The following is a 21,302-nucleotide window of genomic DNA, read 5'->3' on the forward strand; positions in this document are numbered from 1 at the left end:
CTTTGTATATGATCAAAAGATATTATTTGATCCATAACATGCTCTTAGACAGCCATTATGTGATTAGGTCACGGTGTCTGGTGGAAGAGACAAAAAAAAAATGATTGGGACAAAGAAAAGATAAAAAAAAATAAAAATAAAAGAAAGAAAGAAAGAGATATGGAATTAAAGATTGGATTTGAGTGCTACATGGATTGCCATCGGTAGTAACCAAATTTGAGATATGTAATGGCCAAATTCGATTCAGTATACACACACACACAAATGTGCTTTTTGTATAAAGGTTTTGTAACGGCGAGGTACTTCGGGATCTGATCTATTTATATCCATTACACTTTTAATTCAAATTCGATGTCGGATAAGTCGACAAGTCCTCTTTATAACATTCTTCTCATTTGAATTCGTAACAAGTTTGGGCCACCCTGTTTATCAGAGGAAAAGACCCGAACACCTTCGGATTGGGCACTTGACGTGACATTGGATCAATAACTGAGTTTAGATCTGATGTCAATTGTGATGTCAATTGTAATAAGTCAGGTGCTTTGCGAACAAATCCAAACATTTTACTAATGTTAGGCGCGGTTCACGCACAATCTATTTATACGCATTACACCTTACATTTGAATTCGTGTAAAACAAGTCTTTCTTCTAACAAATTTCTTTTGCATCTGTAATATTGTAATATAGTAGGTATTATAAGTGGGACTTGTCCCACATCAAATTTGATTGAGGGTTGAAGTATGTATAAATGGGTGGGTATGTAACATTACCTAATAGATTGGGCTTTTGGGTAAATGGGTAAGTGTTCACCCGTTACAGTTGGTATCAAAGTAAAACTCAATCCTTGATCCAATGTCACGCCAAGCGCGTGGTCCGGAGGGTGTCTAGGTCAGGTCTCTAGGTAGGCGGGGTGATCTAACCAAAATGAGGGTGTTGCCCGGGTTCAAGTGAGGGAGAATGTTACAAGTGAAACTTATTCCACCTCGAATTTAAATAGGGATAAAAATGTATATAAATTAATAGATATATAATACTACTTAATAACTTTTGAGTATAATTACCATGCTCACATATAATTACCATGCTCACATTATAGTTATTCATTAGTGGAAATATTATCATTGTCGGCATTTCATTCATATAAAAAAAAAAATAAAAAAAAATAAAAAAATAACTAATCACTGTAGGCATTTGGAATCATTTTTGTTTAGAAAATGGTGGGAGCAAGGTTAGGTTGCATATATACAAATAATTGTAGGCTTACCGACTATATAAATATATACACTCCTATATATATATATATATTACAGTATATAATTATATGTATATTTCTGCAATGCCAGGATGGTACGATCCGTGGTCATGGTACACCATGTGCTGTCCCGTCATTTTATACCATAAGTTGCTATATTTCTCATTTCATCAATTATTTTAAATGATAGTCCTTTTTTTTTTTTTGGTTAATGTAAATGATAGTCCTTCCTCTATAATGTATGAGCCTGGATCTTCCTCTGTACACTGTACGTTCCAATATATAATTGACGGCTGGGATTAACCAAAGGACACTGTTGGATTAATCCCAACCATCATCCACTGTGGACCAGTAAGAAGGGATTTAGGTTTCCTGTAAAAATAAAAAATAAAAATCTTAAGAATTATATTTAAATAGAGAAACTTGATGGAAAGTAAAGAAAAAGGAAAGATAGTATCATAATGGAGACAGTATCTAGTAGCAGATAGCAATAAAATTAATACCATCGTATATGATATTTTATGGAATTAAATACACAAATTGGACTCATTACTTATTGCTGTCAAAACGAATAAGCCGAATATAATATAAGGTCACATTTAAATAAGTAATTGATAATACTCTCTTAATTTTGTTTTCACTTGGTTAATTTATATTTCAAGGTTAACATGTCATATCAAACTCTACATTCATCTTCTGAACTGGGAAGTGGTATTTTTGGCCGACCAAATTAGGCCACCAAAAAAAAATAATAATAATAATAATAGATAAATAATAATAGATGTCTTGGCATCTATTATGGAGGATATTCGATACCTTCTTGTTAATCAGGATCTGTCATTGCATTTACAAATGTTTATACGATCATATTTGAGTTTCAGAGCAGTTACTTGTAACACAAAATAATATCGAGTGTTTGAATTTATTTTCAGTTGTTCACTTTATTACCTCACCTAAATGGAGTATACACTAAATAATGTCACAACTGTCTAAGCCTACGACCTTAGTGACCCAATCCCAGTCTCTAATCTTTTAATACCAAGTCTCCCACTTTCTTGATAAATTCCAATCCATTCCACTAAAAAAAAAAATTCAAATATACATTGGTGTTTATATGTTTTTACACAAGTCATGTTACTTTTTTATTTTTAAATATATATAACTATCATAAGATTACTCTCCCATTAGCTTTATTTTGTCCTTGAATGTTGGAGGAAGAAAATCACAATGAAAAAGAGGGTACTCTGTAAATTTCGTGTTGTTCAAGTAGTTGCGTTGCTCTCTATATTTGAGAGCCTATGTTCAATGTTCAAGCCTTGCATCTGCCTCCTCTCATCTAAACGCTAACTTCTAACATTAGAATAAAATTAATTCCCTTTAAACATTGAATATTTTGTAGTTAAAATCATGTTAGTATATAAATTAAATTGGATTGTGTTTACTCGTTACAAGGGCATTACACATTACACATTACACATTTCATATTTCAATTTCAATTTCAATAAAATCCCCTTTGTTTGCTAGACCTCTCAAATTAAAATTCTAAATTTGAATTTGAATTTGATGTGGTAATAGTTAAAAAGACATTAATGTTCTCTAATTTAATACATATTATATTGTATCCTTTTATGTATTTGTGTTTCTTATTTTAATTAGAGGAATTGTCAATTGAAGGAAAAGGAAAGAATGAATAATTATTATTTTTTCTCCCTTTCCTATATTAAAAAAATTACTTTTAAAATATACAAAATAGTCAAACAAATAAACAGCTACCTAATTTAAAAAAAAAAATCACAAATCTAAAATTCAGTGAAGTTTACTATATAGCATTTTCCAATAATATAGCATTTTCCAATAAGATATATGTTGGATAAAGTAGAATCTACAAATTTGCTGGGCCTTAATATGGTACTGCTGGGCCACATATGTATATAACTATATAGATATATAAATTCATCACAAACGATCAATCATCAACATTATATATACTTTTGGCGTATCAGTACAAAATCAGAGGACTTTATTTATTGTCGAGTGAAGATCCACTTCCACGCGCCTTCAAGGCAAATCACTCCAACCATCCAATCCTATTCGGAGGTGTATATACGCGCATCGACTACGTGAAACTTATGGTTTGGGATAACTGCGACAGATGCGGGTATGAAAATATGAGAGAGAGAGATAACTACATACATGATGGCGTAGTTCTGCGGTCCTCCATTTCTAACGGAATTTTGCACTCGGACAATACCAGAGGATATAGAGAGAGAAAAAAAAAATAAAAAAAAAGAGTAATAGAGAGAGGAGAGAGAGAGAAATATAGATATATAGAGAGAGAAAGGGGGAGAGAGTGGCCGTTCTTACGGCCACCATCTCCGTCACATCTGGTTGGAGGCCAACAACATCCCAATTCCCAGAAAACCCCATTTCTTTCACAACCTATATTCACATATTTTCTCTCTCTCTTTTTTTCTTTCTTTTTTTTTTTTTTTTTCCTCCTCAATTTTCATCAGAAATTAAAAAATAAAAATAAAGACATCATCATTGTTGAGTCTCACCAGCTTCAATTCTCTCTCCCTAGCTTTCTCTCTCTAAATCGGTGTCTTCATGTTGGCTGGAGGAAAAGGTAACTTGATTCCTTCTTTTCGATTCCCTTTTCATTTGTTGATTTATTCTTAAATTCAGATTTTTCGATCCGAACAGAATTATATATGTATATATAGATATATGCTTTTATATACACACATCTAGAAGGGTTCAATTTGGAGGACCGCAAAATTGGGGCAAAGATGCAGAATATATTTAGTACCCGTAGTTTGAAGATAATGGAGGGATGTAAGGGCACACAAGTTTATGCTCTTAATCCTTCCGGCGGCGCCCCCGGCGGCGGTGGCAATGCCGATGGCGGTGGTGTTGGTGAAAAGTTCCTTCACCACCTCCAGGACCATATAAGGGTCAATTCAATTAGGTCAAAATCGATTCGAACTTTTCAAGCTAGTAGCTTCCATACCAACAATCAGAGTGTTGTGGCTGAAGCCCTTTTGGCCGAAGCTCTTGCGACCTATGGCCTCCCCCAAACTGATCTCCTCGAGCCCCAAATTGAACCTTGCCTTAAACCCGTTAATTTCATAGAAACCATTGCTGAAATTTATCGTAGATTTGGAGATTGTTCCCAATTTGAGAAGTCAGGGATTTATCTTGAGCAATGTGCTATGTTCCGTGGGTTATCTGATCCAAAACCCTTCCGACGAAGCCTCCGGTTGGCGAGGCAGCATGCTGTTGATGTTCACTCTAAGATTATCCTTTCAGCATGGTTACGATATGAGAGGAGAGAAGATGAGCTAGTTGGGGTATCAGCAATGGACTGTTATGGACGAAATATTGAATGCCCAAAGGCTTCTCTGGTATCTGGGTATAATCCGGAATCTGTCTATGATCCCTGTATGTGCTCTCGAAACCCTATAGAGGATGGTGATTCTGAATTTTATGTGAGAAATGAGGAATGTTCGACTTCGGAAGAAGATTGTGATATGTCATTTTTTATTGGTGAGGATGAGGTGAGGTTTAACAGGTACAGTATTGCCTCGCTTTCTAGACCGTTTAAAACATTGTTGTATGGTAGTTTTGTGGAGTCGCGGAGAGAGAAGATTAATTTTTCGCAAAATGGGATATCTGCAAAGGCAATGAGAGCTGCTGAGATATTTAGCAGGATAAAAGCTGTAGATTCTTTTGACCATGATGTTGTTTTGGAGCTTCTCTCAATGGCGAGCAAGTTCTGTTGTGACGAGATGAAGTCTGCTTGCGATTTGTATCTAGCATCTTTGGTTTGTGACTTGGAGAGAGCTATGATACTTATTGAATACGGATTGGAGGAAACCGCATATTTTCTAGTGGCTGCTTGCTTGCAGGTACTTTTGAGAGAATTCCCGAGCTCATTGCATAATCCAAATGTGATGAAATACTTTTGTAGTTCGGATGCTAGGGAAAGATTGGCTTTGGTAGGGCATAGTTCCTTTCTATTGTACAATTTCTTGAGCCTGATTGCTATGGAGGATGACATGAAATCAAACACGACAGTAATGCTGTTGGAGAGGCTGCGAGAGTGTGCATCTGAAGGTTGGCAGAAACAGCTCGCATATCACCAGTTGGGTTGTGTGATGCTTGAGAGGAATGAGTATAAGGATGCACAGAAGTGTTTTGAGGCAGCGGTTGAGGCGGGTCACATCTACTCATTTGTAGGTGTTGCAAGGACCAGGTACAAGCGCGGTCACAAGTATTTGGCATACAAGATGATGAACTCTCTCATTTCTGATTATACACAAGCTGGATGGATGTATCAGGAAAGATCTCTATACAGTAATGGGAAAGAGAAGACGATGGATTTGGATACAGCTACTGAATTGGACCCTTCTCTTTCATATCCATACAAGTACAGGGCTGTTTCTATGTTTGAGGAGACCAAGATTAGAGCAGCCATCTCAGAGATCAGCAGAATAATTGGTTTCAAGGTGACTCCTGACTGCCTTGAACTGCGTGCTTGGTTTTCAATTTCCCTGGAGGATTATGAAGGAGCTCTAAAAGATATCAGGGCACTTTTGTCTTTCGACCCCAATTACATGATGTTCAATGGGATGTTGCGCGGGGACAACCTGGTAGAACTACTTCGCCATAATGTTCCGCAATGGAGTCAGGCTGATTGCTGGATGCAGCTCTATGACCGATGGTCCTCTGTTGATGATATTGGCTCTCTAGCTGTTATTCAACATATGTTGGCAAATGACCCCGGGAAGAGCCTCCTCTGGTTCCGACAATCTCTTCTACTCTTACGGTCAGTTACATTCACTCACCTTTTAGTTAGATCTGGTTCTTTCTTGCCATTTTAAATTCTTTGCATTTGTAATAAGCTTCCAGTGTAAGATTGTTACTGGAAGATCTTATGTTTTAATGCTTGTAGGTCAATAACTTGTATCCCTTGGCAGTGGGATGCTTTAACTTAGATGGGACCTTAATACGTATAACTTATTTGGTATCTCTTTCTGGGGAACATATTAGAATCAGCTTTAAAGCATACTGGTGGACTTCTGAACATTTGATTTCATTCCACACTAATGGATATAGATTAGTTTGAGAAATTTGATGTTCCACTGTGCATGGTCTTTGTTTAAACCAGTGTAGCATGAATAATGTTCAATTATTAATGAGAGATGTCTTTATATTCCTCTTCCCCCACCCCGGAAGTGACCAAAGTGATTAGTGGAGTGAACTACTTCTGCTGACTGAACTATGACCAACGGGTATGTGCATATTTTTCCTCAGCTAATATATTGCTTTTTATAATTAAAGATTTAAACCCATATGCACAAAAGTGATAACGTCTATGCTAATAAACAAAGAAAGAACTAAAATGATAGGATCTGAAAAGACAATGGCTATTAGCAGGTCATAAAACAATGACCAGCTCAACATAATAAGTGCTTGAACATGAATCTCTAGATGCCTTTCAGCTGGTATTTGGCTAACTTTAAATGCATTATTTGTTGTCGCTATTGCAAAAGCGAGATGATCTAACCTCACGACATATATTATATTGATGGCTTCGCTAAATTCAAATTGCTATGTTTATCGTATGGCACAATCGATGACTTATGATAAGTGTGTTTACCCATTTTTATCCATATGACTTCACTTGGTGCCAAAAGATTGTCTATTGGATGTTCCAAAAATCCCCAGCTGTTTTAAGATTTCTCCTCTCAGATGAGTACAGAAACCAAGATGGAAGTTTGAGGTCAACTCTCTTGGGTTTTGTGGATCCACAAACAAAACCAAAAAAAAAAAAAATCAAGAAGAAAAAAAGAAAACTTTTAGTGTATTTCTTCTTTGAATTTGTGTTGTGATATTCGTGCAGAGGCACTAAACTAATGGGATGAGGAGGAGTTAAGAGTTGCCGGGAAACTTCATTTTTGAGGGGAAACCCACTTTAACAAAAACTCTAATGGAACTACTGAAAATTTTCATTTTAGAAACTCATAGGATATTTCATTTTAGAAACTCATAGGATACTTTTCAACTATGCCTGTGAAATTATGGAGAAACTTGCAAGAAACAATCTTACCATTTTTTTATTTATATATTTCTATGCCCTCTAAGCCTTTTTTTTTTCCATTGATATTCTTACTTACAAAAATAGACAATTCTTCCCTAAGTTTACACTTAAGTTTACCATATAACTTTCAGTGTTCAATATCAGTATTACACTAGGCTTCTCCTTACAGTTTTTTAATTTGATCCACTTTCCCTTTTCTTGCTTCTGTTTCTCTTGTCCTTTCCTGCTTCTTTTACTTCCCCTTCTGCTAACCACGGGAGTCCAAAAGAAAATTATCCACTGAAAGCTTTGTGCAACCCAAGCTATCTTGATCCTGCGGCAATTGAAGAAAACTTAAATTTATTGCCTGCCATCTAGAGCATTTAGTTTATTTAATGTGCTTGCTTATTAAGGTTTGATCACCAAATAAAATTTTCATCTTTTGCTGTATTTTTTTTTCCCTAAATATCTTTTGCTGTATTCATTGCCCATTATAGAATTTTTATGGTCATGATAATAATTTAATCTCTATAATTTTTTTCCTCTCAAAAACCTTAGCTTCCCATTGTATGGAGTGTGGATGGTGTGGTTCTTTTCCAGTCTAAAGATACACAAGGAATTTTTCTTGGTCATCATCAGTTGTAATACTTTTTGTATTGTAACAAATTACCTTATGTTTCCGATTGTTACTAGGTTGAACAGTCAGAAGGCTGCAATGCGTTGTCTGCGGTTAGCTCGAAATAATACCACCTCTGAGCATGAAAGGCTTGTCTATGAAGGATGGATTTTATATGACACAGGCCATCGTGAAGAAGCATTAGCTAAAGCTGAAGACTCCATCTCAATCCAGCGATCATTTGAAGCATTTTTCCTAAAAGCATATGCTTTAGCCGATTCAAATCATGATCCTGACTCTGCATTATATGTTGTCCAACTTCTGGAGGAAGCTCTTAGATGCCCCTCAGATGGCCTTAGAAAAGGACAAGTAAGTAATTTTTTTTCAGAAGTGAGCTAGATTGTTGCATTTAAGTACTTTGCACCAGAATACTATTTGATTAACTGTGTTCCTCTTCAGGCATTAAACAATCTTGGAAGTGTCTATGTAGACTGTGATAAGCTGGATCTTGCTGCTGACTGCTACACGAATGCACTCAACATTAAACATACACGAGCACATCAAGGTTTGGCACGCGTATATTATCTTAAAAATCAGCGCAAAGCTGCGTATGATGAGATGACAAAGCTGGTAGATAAGGCCCGGAAATGTGCATCAGCTTATGAGAAACGCTCAGAATACTGTGACCGTGACACGGCAAAGAGTGATCTTAGTATGGCAACAAAACTAGATCCTCTGAGATCATACCCATACAGATACAGGGCGGCGGGTAAGATACATGACCCTTCAGTTTTAATTTGTTCGTGCAATTTAGTTATAGTTGGAACTTTAAACCCCGTCAACCCACATTTAGTTAATCGTTAATTATTGTGTAGTCAAGGACGGACCCAGAAAATTAGGTGAGTGGGGGTGGCCTTCGACAACAAGAAGATAAAAAACGCTGTGGGGGCAATAGTGGAGCTTTTTGGTAATTTCAATGGGGGCAATTTTAAAATTTTATAGGTATATAATAAAAAAATAAAAAATAAAAAGAATCTCCAAATCTTTTTAATGCCTTTTCTTGTATGTAGCTCCATCTTTTTCTTGGATGGGTGAATTCAGTCACTTTTTAGTTAATTTTCCTTTTCTTTTATGTACCTCCGTCTTTTTCCTAGTACCAAATTAGATTTTACTTCCTGGAGTTGAGTCATGTCTTCAGTCATCAAGAATCTCCAATTCTTTTTAATGCCAATATTTTATTATTTAAATGAAAATTCATATATTATATTCACTTGTGTCACCATGTGGCTCATTTCCTTCTATCCACCTTTATAATCACTTCCTCACTGGCCTTGATTACAAATTTAAATTCTATTATGAAATTCAATTAAATCAAATTGGAGTATAAAATGACCAAGATATGTAGGCTTTTCCCCCATTATTTTGAATATTAGTTGTTTTATTATTCTCTATTTGCCATCTCTTTTGTGATAGGAAAATTTTATCAACTAGCTGAAAGTTAAATTGAGTTCAAGATGCCATGCCTTTTCCCCCCCTTTTTTGAAGTTACCATCTGGCTTTTGTTTCAATACCTCTAAATTGTTTTTGGAGATAATATGCTTTTTGTTTTCTTATTTATATTAGATTGATTTTCTAGTTTGAGGTTTTTCTTCCCATCACTTGTTTTATTTTCATCACTTCTGTTAATTTTATAGGAAATAAATGTTATGATTTAAAAGGAAGACATTATAACGTTGTGTTGCAGTAAGGTTGACCATGCTGTAGCTTTAATAAAATTAAAAACTGATATGGATTGTTAACTATTGACTGCACAAACTTAAGGTAAATCCTTAATCCGTCCTAGGTTTTTATCCAATACACTCCTCCCAGAACCTTGCGTTTGTGGGATGGGGTGATTGAAAAAGACAAGTTATTGAGTTGGTCAAGTTTTTGTATTTCAGGCCTCCTTAATTTACGAAATGGATCATTCTGTCTTAATATTCTGTAGATTTGACTTGCATATTTCATGGTGTTTCCAAATGTTAATATATGGCACTTAGCTATTGCTTTTAAATTGTAATCAATAATATTGCTTTATTGTTTAATTGAGGTTTGTCAAATTTTGATCTATTATGCAATCTTCATTACTTGGTAAGAAGATCCATTCTCCCAAATGGGTGCTTCCAGTTCATCCATTTTTTTGTCTTGCTGTGTTTAATAAGGATTGGTCACATCATAGATGGATTTAGTGGTCCATCAAAGTTTGCCAAGCCTTGCATACTCCCTATTGAGCAATACGCAGGCTTTTTCCTGGTATCTGAGATCCCCAAGTTTTAACTTAATTTCCATTGGTATACTTTTTTTCTTTTTCCTTTTTATTTATTTATTTTCTTTTCTAGTATTTATTGATAGCTCAACAAGGGATAGATGATTAAGAAGCTGTTCTGCTACTGGTGGCTATTGATGTAATTGCATACTTCATGTTTGTCATACGAAATAGATGATTACTAAGTGACTTCTCTCATGGATAAATTGAATTTTTTCCGATATATAGATAAAAGAAATAAACACTATGGAAAAACCTATTTTATGCCAAATTTAGCACACATCAAGGTGATGGAAGTTGGCTGTTGGTTTGACAAGAGACTCCATTCTGTTACCAGTTACTAAATGGTTGGATGATTGAGGCCTGGCAACTATTATATAGAAGTCTGCACTCTGTTTGGCCTAAAAGTATGCACAAGGGGATGGGCTTCCATTGATTCCCTGTCCTAAAATTGTGGCAGTCGCAACTGCTTGTTTTTCAAAATCTTTAAGCTGCACTTGTCATTCTTTGGTTTCATAAGCCTTTGGGTTGTCCTTGCATCATGACTATGAGATAGTTCTAATTTATTGCTACTCTGTTAGTATGTTGTGTGTGCATGCTGTTGCTTCTGTGTTCATACGTGGAAACTAATATTGGAACTATACCACCTTTCAGTTCTAATGGATGACCACAAGGAAGATGAAGCCATAAAGGAGCTTACAAAAGCCATAGCTTTCAAGCCTGACCTACAGCTGCTCCATCTTCGAGCAGCATTCCATGACTCGATGGGTAATTACGCTTCCACTGTCCAAGATTGTGAGGCAGCCCTTTCTCTTGATCCCAACCACACAGATACGCTAGAGCTTTATCATAAAGCACAAGAACGTGCTAATGAGCAACAACACAAGTAAGGGGGTCAGTTGTGGGGCATATTTTGTGTTTGTCTTTCATAATCTTTAAATGGACAATCCAATCATCCCTACTCCATGTTTTTTGGTCCGGACAAAGTCAGTACTAGTCGGCGCGATTGTTTTTAGGTTTTCGTCTCTAGAAAGATTGGGTGCAGATTGTCCTTGGCCTATGAGGAAGATGAAATTGAGGAAATTTATTACAAACAAAAAGGAAAATGCAGATCAAGATGGCCTGTACTTGTATATATATATCATTGGACGACAGCTGCGCAGAGGGACATGAGCTATAAAAGTTAAACAATCAACTGAAGCATAGATATGAGAAGTGGCGGGTTGTGATGTTCTGTCCAGTATGTGGTGTGCAATGTATTGTAACATTTTCCATGTTACCTTTGTATTGTTAAGCTGCACAATTTCCCTCATGGAAGAGAAAAGGGTACCTGAAAAGTGGAAAAAATGAAAAAGACCAAAAAAATAAAAGACAAAAAGTTGTCATTTTTCTTTCTTTTTCAATTTATTCTATTTGGTGGCTGTTCTCTTACAATTTTATGAATATTGGGCTTGTCAAAAATTGAATTGTCCTTCAAATTTTGTTAAATGAAGGATGAGAAAATTTATGTTTGAATAGGTAAGCCTTAGTTCAAATTGTGAAATGTGAAAACATTGAAGATTAGGTGTATTTCCTTTGTTGTATATCGATGGTTCCAATCTCTATAAACTAGTGAAAAACTGAAAATAGCAATAAATAATAGCCGTTTTAGTAGTTGTTATGCTACTATGCCCCTTTAATCAAGTCCATCTCAAAGCCATTTGAAGTAGAATGGTTAATCGGTAGCTCACCTGTGAGCCGTTAAAGTGATATAAAAGGTTTTAATTAACTGCACGAGATGCCCATAGTCCCAACTGCTACGCCATTATAGCCTCCCAACTACCTTTTACTTCCAAATTTGAATGTTCTCTTCCATTCATCCCCAGCATTCGATTCATAGTTCCATTATAGATTGTGCACATGGAGGTTCAAGAAGAAGCAACCATCATGGATAGGAAATGTCCAAGAAAGCTAGACTTCAACGCACCACTTCTATCAACTAGGCGCGCCACTGGTGTCATCACTACTAGTGCAGAAATGTCACGTACTGACTCGCTAGGCACTTCGCGAGGCATATGTGACAGGGTGCCATTTTTGTGGGAGCTAGCCCCGGGCAAGCCCAAGGACGCGGACACCCATGATGATATGGTGGTGCCTCCCCCGAAACTCCCACCAGGCCGGTGGCATATGCCTAAAGAAGATCAACTTCGCGATAATCCTGATGATGATGGCTGCGATGGTGATATTGATGATGATGATAATTTCAATGACAACGACTATGACAATAATGATGATGATTTCTCTGATGCCATGGACATATTTTCACTAGCCGAGTCAGTAGACTTTGCTGAGAAAGTGAATGGCTTGGGGGGTGCAAATCTAGAAATAGAGGAGTATAGGAGTACTCATCAGTCTCCTAGCTTCATGCTTAGGAGATTTCTTCCTGATGCCACTGCTCTGGCTGCTTCCTCTGCTATGAACAGGAAGCTTCCTTCTCCGAGCAATTTTCCTGAGCAATTTACGCGAAGAGTTAGTAGATCATATCCTTCATCGAAAGGCTGTGGCTTGGACATATTCTTCCCTTGGAGGATGAAGCCATGTGGTGTGAAGAGCCCAGTCAGGCAAGTGTCTTCTAATGTGAAACCTCAATGGAGCACAAGGAAAAAGCAGAATTGATAGTCATAACTAGCTGAATTTAAGCCCACATTGGCCACATATACATGGTGGAATTGTAATGATTGTTTCTATAATTGGCATATAATTCAGTGTAAGCTAGAGGTTGATTTTGCAATGAGTGGTACAAAGTTGTGTTGCTGGAGTTAGAGCCACATTTAGTAATGGCCCTTACACAAACACACACACAAAAGTGTCGTGTGTGTAAATTCATCCAAGCAAGCAGCCAACACATCAAGTCTCTGGTTGTGGCTGATGGTGATGCAGTGAAGATGTATTTAGTTTATTCAATGTGAAGGTTTGTTGGTTACTTTGTCATCAAATATAGAATCAGACAACAACTTCGTCAGTGTGTTCATTTGGCTTATGATAAAAAAGTATGAAGTTTCAATTCTGCAGATTGTAAGTATACATAATGTGTGTGATATAAGTAATGATTTAGATTCAATAAAGTTGTACCACTTTTTTTCACTGTTCTTTCCATTTTCTCAATCTCTGAACATTTTCATTATGATATATGAATTGCTGAAATTGAGATGATCCCATGATTTCTTAATCAATTCTAATGCTAGTGTGAATATTAAAATTGAAACATTTGCTTGGTGTACTGATAAAAATTCCTTTTTGTTTTTTATCATTTTATTTTTGTATTGTGGGAATATAAGGGAACCACTTTATACAATTAATGCAAAAATTAAGTCTTCATTGATTTAATCTGACTCATTTTCTATCTGACAACAAAACTGGGGGGAAAAAAAACAAATGATTTTTTAATAAAGAAAGTTGGATGAAAATGGCTCCATTTTTAAAATTCGAATAAGAAAGAAAATTCCCACATTGTGTGAAGCATTCATAAGTCCTTTAACTAGTGAAAAAATATATTAGGGATGTGTTAAAAATCCAAGTAATATAAGAGCATTTCCACTAATATGTTAAAATATTATTTTGTGTAAAATATATATTGTCACGTATGATGTGTAATTTTTTTTCTAATTTTCAGCAATCGGTTAAAATACACTACTACGTTATCAATGTGTAAAATTTATGTATTTTACATAATTTTTTTATACAGCCACATCAACATGTTTTCTTTTTCCTCAATCTTTCTCATTTCATTAAAGAATAAAACATATATTATGTAGATTTGTAAAAGTTATGTGAACTCCTGATATGAAAAGTTGTTGGTTGTTATTGGGGGATATATTTTTACATAAGATGTATGAAACAATCGCTGAAGTTAAAAATAAATAATTTAAATTTTTTGCGTAAATCAATCATAATACATCAGATTTACACAAAAAAATATACACAACAACGATTGGAGATACTCTAATGTATTCATTAATTGTCCGTAAAAAAAAGTTTTGATGATAATAATATTGATATAACACCATTGCAACAATAATAACAATAAAAGAGGTATGACCCGCCATGTTACAAGTTACAACAACAATTAATTTAAATTGTAAACAATTATAATAAGAATAATAAAGAACCATCACCCGCCATCTGTTCAACACCTCATGCTAACTAATTCATGCTTGCATTGTAGCTGAGATGCAATATCCTAATTTTTTTTTTAAATTTTTCTTTTTTCTGATGCAATATCCTAATTAGTTAAGCTTAGTTTCTTGTAAATCGATGTAAATTATTTTTTATTTTGTAAAAGGATTTTCATGGAAAAAAAATTTTAGAAAACATTTTCAAGTGTTTGGCTAAATTCTGAAACTATATATTTTTTTTTATTAAAAAAAGGAAATATTAACTTACATAAATCCGGACACGTGAAAAAAAATGTTTTTTTTTTTTTTTTTTCAAATAAACAAACACAGTCGTGTATATATTTATAACAAACACACTTTTATTTATTTATTTTTATTTATAAATTTGGTAATCACACAAGTCCACCATCAAATCAAGCTTTTTCAACGGCCAAATTCAAGTGACAACAGTGTTCGGTGAGACTATGGAAACTTCGAGGTAGACAGCAATAAACCAGAAGTGATAGTGTGACGACGAAGATGAAGAAAATGATGGGATGGTTGGTCCAATGACGAACGACTATTAGATGATGAAGAATTAGAAGATGTTGTTTGTTGTAGGTGGTTGTTATTTATAATAGTTTATTATTTAGATTAAGTTTTCAGAAAATGACTTCCACACTTTTAAAACTTACATCATTTTTACCACGGAAAAAAAATGTTTTACAAAAAAAATATTTTACTCAATTTTTAAGTTGCCAAACACTGAAACACCTCAACAGTATTTTTTGAAAAATATTTTATAATTTTTTTTCCCTTCTGAAATCAATGTAAACTATTTCTTAGTTTGTAAAAAGTTTTTCATATAAAAGATTTTCAAAAACCCTTCGTGGTCCACGATGATGAACCAAAACGAGAATAATCGACGATGAAGATAAAAAAGATGATGAGATGCTTGCCCCATTGACAAGCGACTAGCAGATGATGAGAAATCAGAAGCAGTTGTTTGTTGCAAATAGCTATTGTTTACAAGAGTTTATTATTTGGATAAAGTTATTCAAAAATGACTCGCACACTTCTAATGAGCAATTTTTTTTTTTTTTAAAATATATTTATACGTGAAATCAAATCATCCGAACATATTTTATCTTGACAAACATCACATCTCAATTTTTTTTTTTTTTTTAACACAATTTTTATTATCTGATCTATACAATGTTTTGGCTAATATTAAAAACATTAATATTTCTCAGGTGACAATGAAAAATGATTTCATTGTCATCTAAATTTTAATTTTTTATATCCAAAAAAAAGAAAGGCATCATGTTCCAAGCCCAAACAAAAGAGGTTAAATGGATGTGAATGGTGAGATTGAACGTAAAAATAAGATAGAGGCTGGTCCCCAACTAAATGGCCCATTGGGTTCTTAAAAATTAAAAGCCACTTTGTTCATGGCCCAACAAAGTATAGAAACGACAACTGTTCACACGTGCGAATTTTTTTTAAAAAATTAGGGTTTTCGCTTGCTGCTATACCTCTCTGTCCTCCCGCTTCTTCAAAGCATTCGAAAGTTATGTGTGTGTATATATACAATATATATAGTGGTTGTATGTATTCGATTCAGGTAAGGAGTACTAATCGATCTCTCGCTTGAGTCGCTTGCCAAAACCCAGAGAGCCCAAGTAAGCACAGAAAGACAGAGTGGAGAGAGAAAGTTCAGAGAGAGAGAAACCCTAGTAGCTCTGGTTCCTTCCTCTGGGTAGCATCGGAAGTTTATCGGATTTTAAAATAAGGTAAACATCTATCTCTAATATTAACTGAGTACTTTATATTTTAATTTTGCGAACAGATCTATTTATTTATTTATTTTTTGCTTGTTTTTAGTTATGATTGTGTTCTAGGGTTTTACATTTTAGGATAGTGAAATAGACGGTGATTGGGGTTTCTATAGTGAAATAGACGGTGATTGGGGTTTGTGTCTTTGATATGTTTCTATGCTTGAATCTGAAGATCTTATTGCGTGTTATTTTTCAATCTTTTATTCACTAGTTGTGGTTTGGGGGTTTCTGTAATAGTTCTCTTTTTCTTCACCTTTTGTTCGTTCTACTGTTTGTTTCAACAGATAATAGTTCTAGTAAATTTTCTACTAAGTTTATTCCATTAGATGGATGTTTTGAGTTTCAAAAAAAAAAAAAAAAGAAAAAAGAAAAAAAGAAAAAATTAATGACTCAAGCAAAACCTTTTCTCGAAACAATTTTCTATTGAAGCAAACTGATCTTTTGTGAATTTGTCTATTCCCAAATGTTTTAAACTGCTCTTTGTGATGCTGTCGAGGTAGGCTTTCTTTGTTTCAATTAGAAACATCATGAGCAGAAAAGTACCCGTTCTGTTGAAAGACACAGATATTGATGAGCTATTTCATTGAAGATTAGCAGAGAACAGTAATATTTTTTGTCCAGCACATGCAGTGGATATTGCCTTCCCCAAACCCCAGAGATGGCAGTCCACTTATACCATTATTGTGAAGTTTGTTTTGAGAGGATACCTGTGAAATACCTATATTCTTCTGCTGCAATCTCAGTTTCTGTGGTGATTTCATACCATCGTTATAATCTTCATTTTCTCTGTGCCAGATGGAGCCATCATGGCATCTTTTGTTAGCTTTTCATCTTAACATTTTCATGTCTTTGTTAAGGTTTTGGATTTTGTTGCGCCATCCATGGTGTTAATGCATTTCTTGTTTTTAACATGTGGAATGTAACTATTGTAATCATTTTCTGCATTGTAGTTCAGGAAAAAATGGCCATGGAGATCACTCAAATTCTGTTATCCGCTCAATCAATGGATGCAAAGGTCCGGACCGATGCAGAGGGTAACCTTAGGCAGTTCCAAGAGCAAAACTTACCATCTTTTCTTCTATCCTTGTCATTTGAGCTCGCGAACAATGACAAACCGATTGAATCCCGAAGATTGGCTGGTATTATGCTAAAAAATTCATTAGATGCTAAAGATGCTGTTCGGAAGGAAAATCTCGTTCAACAGTGGGTGGCAATTGGCATTTCTATCAAATCCCAGATCAAAGACCTGCTTTTGAGGACACTTGGGTCTTCCGTGTCTGAGGCAAGGCACACTTCTGCCCAAGTGATTGCCAAAATTGCTTCGATTGAAATTCCTCGGAAGGAGTGGCCTGAACTCATTGGATCGCTGCTTGTGAATATGACCCAGCAAGATGGGCCTTCTTCACTTAAACAGGCAACCTTGGAAACTCTTGGATATGTTTGTGAGGAGATATCTCACCAGGATCTTGTGCAGGATGAAGTTAACTCTGTCCTCACTGCTGTTGTCCAGGGCATGAATGTTACTGAGCACAGCACTGAAGTCCGCCTTGCAGCAACTAGGGCTTTAAATAATGCCCTTATTTTTGCGCAGACCAATTTTGAGAATGAGATGGAGCGGAATTACATTATGAAGATGGTCTGTGAGACATCCATGGCAAAAGAGGCAGAGATTAGACAAGCAGCTCTCGAATGCCTTGTTTCAATAGCATCAACATACTATGAAGTGCTTGAACCTTATATGCAGACCATCTTTGAGCTTACCTCAACTGCCGTTAAAGGTGATGAAGAGGTTGTTGCCCTTCAAGCAATTGAGTTCTGGAGCTCCATCTGTGATGAGGAGATAGAGCTTCAAGACTTTGAGGTCCCTGAGAGTGGGGATTCTGACCCTCCGCATTCACGCTTTATTGAAAAGGCTTTATCATCTTTAGTCCCTTTGCTGCTAGAGACTTTACTGAAGCAGGAAGAGGATCAGGATCAGGAAGATGGGATTTGGAATTTGTCAATGGCTGGTGGTACATGTCTAGGTCTTGTTGCTAGGACTGTTGGGGATGCAGTCGTGCCCCTTGTGATGCCTTTTGTGGAGGCTAATATATTGAAGACAGATTGGCGATCTCGTGAGGCGGCCACATATGCATTCGGTTCAATCCTTGAAGGCCCGAGCATCGAGAAGCTCTCCCCAATGGTCCATGCAGGCTTGGATTTTCTGCTTAATGCAATGAAGGATGAAAATAGCCATGTGAAGGACACAACTGCTTGGACTCTTAGTCGTATTTTTGAGTTATTGCACACTCCATCAAATGGGTTTTCTGTAATTTCTCCTGCCAACTTCCAACGGGTTGTGGGGGTTTTGTTGGATGGCATTAAGGATGCGCCCCATGTCGCTGAGAAGGTCTGTGGAGCTATTTATTACCTTGCACAAGGGTATGAGGATGCTGGTACAAGCTCCTCTCTCCTCACTCCATACCTTCCAGACATTATAACTTGTCTTATTGCAACTGCTGATCGAACAGATTGTAGTGACTCCAAGCTCAGGTCTTCTGGATATGAAACCTTGAATGAGGTGGTTAGGTGTTCCAATCTCACAGAAACATCTCATATCATAACACAACTTCTACCTGTCATCATGAATAAGTTAGGGCAGACTGTAGAGCTTCAGATTGTTTCATCGGATGATAGGGAAAAGCAAGGAGATCTGCAAGCTCTTCTTTGTGGAGTTCTCCAGGTAATCATCCAGAAACTTAGCAGTACTGATGAGACAAAACCCATAATTCTTCAGGCTGCCGATCAGATTATGATATTGTTGCTCAAGGTTTTTGCTTGCCGTAGCTCTACAGTGCATGAAGAAGCAATGCTTACTATTGGTGCTCTGGCTTATGCCACTGGACCAGAGTTTGGAAAGTATATGCAAGAGTTTTACAAGTATCTGGAGATGGGTTTACAGAATTTTGAAGAATATCAGGTCTGTGCTATCTCAGTTGGGGTGGTTGGTGACATTTGCCGTGCTTTGGATGACAAGGTCTTACCATACTGTGATGGAATTATGACGCACCTTCTCAAGGATCTTTCCAGTGGCGAACTTCACCGGTCTGTTAAACCTCCAATATTCTCATGCTTTGGGGATGTTGCTCTTGCGATTGGAGAACACTTTGAGAAGTACCTTCCTTATGCAATACCAATGATGCAAGGAGCTGCTGAGGTCTGTGCCCAGATGGACAACAATGACGAAGAGATGGTGGAATATGGTAACCAGCTCAGGCGTAGCATTTTTGAAGCTTATTCTGGAATTCTTCAGGGATTTAAGAATTCAAAGCCTGATTTGATGCTGCCTCATGCTACTCATCTCTTGCAGTTCATAGAAGTAGTTTCCAGAGATGAACAAAGGTATTTTTGATTGCATATATATATATTGTGGAAACATAACAATGTGTTTATTGTCTTTATAATATGTGTCTTTATCATATTTTAGCCATAAATTAGAAAAATTCATAAAGGAAGACAGAATGAATAAAGGAAAATTATTAAAAATAGGTCTTTCCAATGATGAACAAGTATGGACGTATTCGTTTGTAGGAAATGATATCAACCCCCCACTGCGTATTGGTGCTTATCGAGTATAGAATAAATCTTCTTTGTTCCTATGAACAGAATTGTTATTTTTATGGGGTTACAGACTATGATTATACTACTACATTCTAACATACGAAAACATGGTGCTTTATAGGGAGGAGAGTGTGACAAAAGCAGCAGTCGCAGCATTGGGCGACCTTGCAGATGCACTCGGTTCAAATGTAAAGATCCTATTCAAAGACCGTGTGTTCTGTACTGAGTTATTGGGTGAGTGTTTTCAATCTGATGATGAACAGCTCAAGGAGACAGCAGCCTGGACCCAAGGGATGATTGGGCGTGTATTTTCCGTGTGAATAGAAGATGTTATATCTTACCTGTGGATGGTCTTTGTTTATGAAATGGGTTAAACTTTTTCTTTGTTTTGATAGAGATCAAGGGTGCCGAGGTACTAAATGAGAGTTGAGGTCATACATCCTTGTTGTCTTTTGTATTGCAGGTATAAGTTTCAGAATTTCTGAAATGTTTTATATATATCTGCTTTGTAGTGGGATGGAAAGGTTCTTGTTAGCTTTGGCATTGAGGCCGTTAGATAGAGGGGGTGAGCTGCTATTCTTATGGAACTCTGCTTAATTTTATGCATCCAGTAATCATTGGATTGTTTGGTTACTTTTATAATCTTCATCTTTTTATATGCTTTCAAAAGTCCTTCATAGCTCCATGGTTTACAATTATTGATTGAAATTTTTGCTCCATCGTTGATACTTGATATATGGTTCTATGGACATTTTGCTTCTGATTTCTTGGAACACAATAATTACTATGCACATGTGCGGGCTTGCGTCCTTGTTGAAATTTTGAAATACCTAATATGGAACTGGCACATTGGGTATTTGGTCCCTTCACAGATTATAGGAGCGTTTGATTAAGGAAAGGGAAATGAGAGTTCATTTCATGTTTTGTTAATCCCATAAACAAAGCTTTTGCTATCCTTCTGGCGGGAGATTAAGATGTGATCATGACTTACGAGAAGGTTACTTAGGTTATGTTTTCTTCTTTACTTTTTTCTTTTATTTTCATAAGTACTAGATAAGAAGTTATTTCTACATAAGTTTCTCAAAATACTGCAGTTAGTTATACTAACGAATTTTCGAAGAATATTTCGTGGAATAGTGCTATTTAGACTCGAAGAGAGAGAGGGAACAGGAGAACTTTATACTATACATTTATTTTTTTATGGAATAATTAGAAAAAGGATCTCCCTATAGTTTCAAATAAAACCGGTCTCCAATGCTAGTCTTGGTTTTGATCCGTAGGTATTATACTCATTATATTTTTTTAATTGTTTTTTTAATGTAAACTATATGTTTCGTTATAGAATTATTTTGTTTTTTTATTGACAAGAAATCCACACACACTACTAACATATTCACTTTGCTACTTTGGATGCTCGAATCTTCACCATTTGCTTTGGGAGGTAGAGAAATTTTATGGACAAAATTATTTTTTTCA

At 35.9% G+C, this 21,302-nt stretch overlaps 3 protein-coding genes across 5 annotated transcripts; all 3 read left to right on the top strand.

The window, feature by feature from the left end:
* Nucleotides 1–3,444: 3,444 nt before the first annotated feature.
* On the top strand, nt 3,445–11,658 carry LOC132313336 (ethylene-overproduction protein 1-like). Of its 2 annotated transcripts, none has more exons than XM_059812056.1 (4): nt 3,445–6,080; nt 8,037–8,319; nt 8,410–8,719; nt 10,910–11,658. In XM_059812056.1, exons 1-4 carry the CDS (start codon nt 4,042–4,044, stop codon nt 11,143–11,145), a joined length of 2,868 nt encoding a protein of 955 aa, XP_059668039.1. In that variant the 5' UTR covers nt 3,445–4,041; the 3' UTR covers nt 11,146–11,658. The 2 variants fall into 2 exon arrangements, with proteins under 2 accessions (XP_059668039.1, XP_059668038.1); XM_059812055.1 differs by having other exon boundaries at nt 3,446–6,080; nt 8,028–8,319.
* Nucleotides 11,659–11,772: 114 nt separating this feature from the next.
* On the top strand, nt 11,773–13,256 carry LOC132313337 (uncharacterized). Its single transcript, XM_059812058.1, has one exon. The coding sequence runs from the start codon at nt 12,155–12,157 to the stop codon at nt 12,908–12,910; it is 756 nt and encodes a 251-aa protein (XP_059668041.1). The 5' UTR covers nt 11,773–12,154; the 3' UTR covers nt 12,911–13,256.
* A 2,672-nt stretch (nt 13,257–15,928) lies between these two features.
* LOC132313338 (importin subunit beta-1-like) lies at nt 15,929–20,459 on the top strand. 2 transcript variants are annotated; one of them, XM_059812059.1, is made up of 3 exons: nt 15,929–16,181; nt 17,177–19,607; nt 19,948–20,459. In XM_059812059.1, exons 2-3 carry the CDS (start codon nt 17,188–17,190, stop codon nt 20,144–20,146), a joined length of 2,619 nt encoding a protein of 872 aa, XP_059668042.1. In that variant the 5' UTR covers nt 15,929–16,181; nt 17,177–17,187; the 3' UTR covers nt 20,147–20,459. The 2 variants fall into 2 exon arrangements, with proteins under 2 accessions (XP_059668042.1, XP_059668043.1); XM_059812060.1 differs by having other exon boundaries at nt 17,182–19,607.
* The last annotated feature ends 843 nt before the right edge of the window (nt 20,460–21,302 follow it).

This window comes from Cornus florida, unplaced genomic scaffold, assembly GCF_030987335.1.
Source record: "Cornus florida cultivar Cherokee Brave unplaced genomic scaffold, ASM3098733v1 CherokeeBrave_3.0.0_Hap2_Chr06, whole genome shotgun sequence".
Taxonomy (NCBI): domain Eukaryota; kingdom Viridiplantae; phylum Streptophyta; class Magnoliopsida; order Cornales; family Cornaceae; genus Cornus; species Cornus florida.

Bases quoted from the DNA above. Each gene is read 5' to 3' on its own strand.
- LOC132313338 (XM_059812059.1), top strand. From the start codon at position 17,188: ATGGCCATGGAGATCACTCAAATTCTGTTATCCGCTCAATCAATGGAT. The intron at 19,608-19,947 runs GTATTTTTGATT...GGTGCTTTATAG, and splicing joins GTTTCCAGAGATGAACAAAG to GGAGGAGAGTGTGACAAAAG.
- LOC132313337 (XM_059812058.1), top strand. From the start codon at position 12,155: ATGGAGGTTCAAGAAGAAGCAACCATCATGGATAGGAAATGTCCAAGA.
- LOC132313336 (XM_059812055.1), top strand. From the start codon at position 4,042: ATGCAGAATATATTTAGTACCCGTAGTTTGAAGATAATGGAGGGATGT. The intron at 6,081-8,027 runs GTCAGTTACATT...GATTGTTACTAG, and splicing joins CAATCTCTTCTACTCTTACG to GTTGAACAGTCAGAAGGCTG. The intron at 8,720-10,909 runs GTAAGATACATG...ACCACCTTTCAG, and splicing joins ATACAGATACAGGGCGGCGG to TTCTAATGGATGACCACAAG.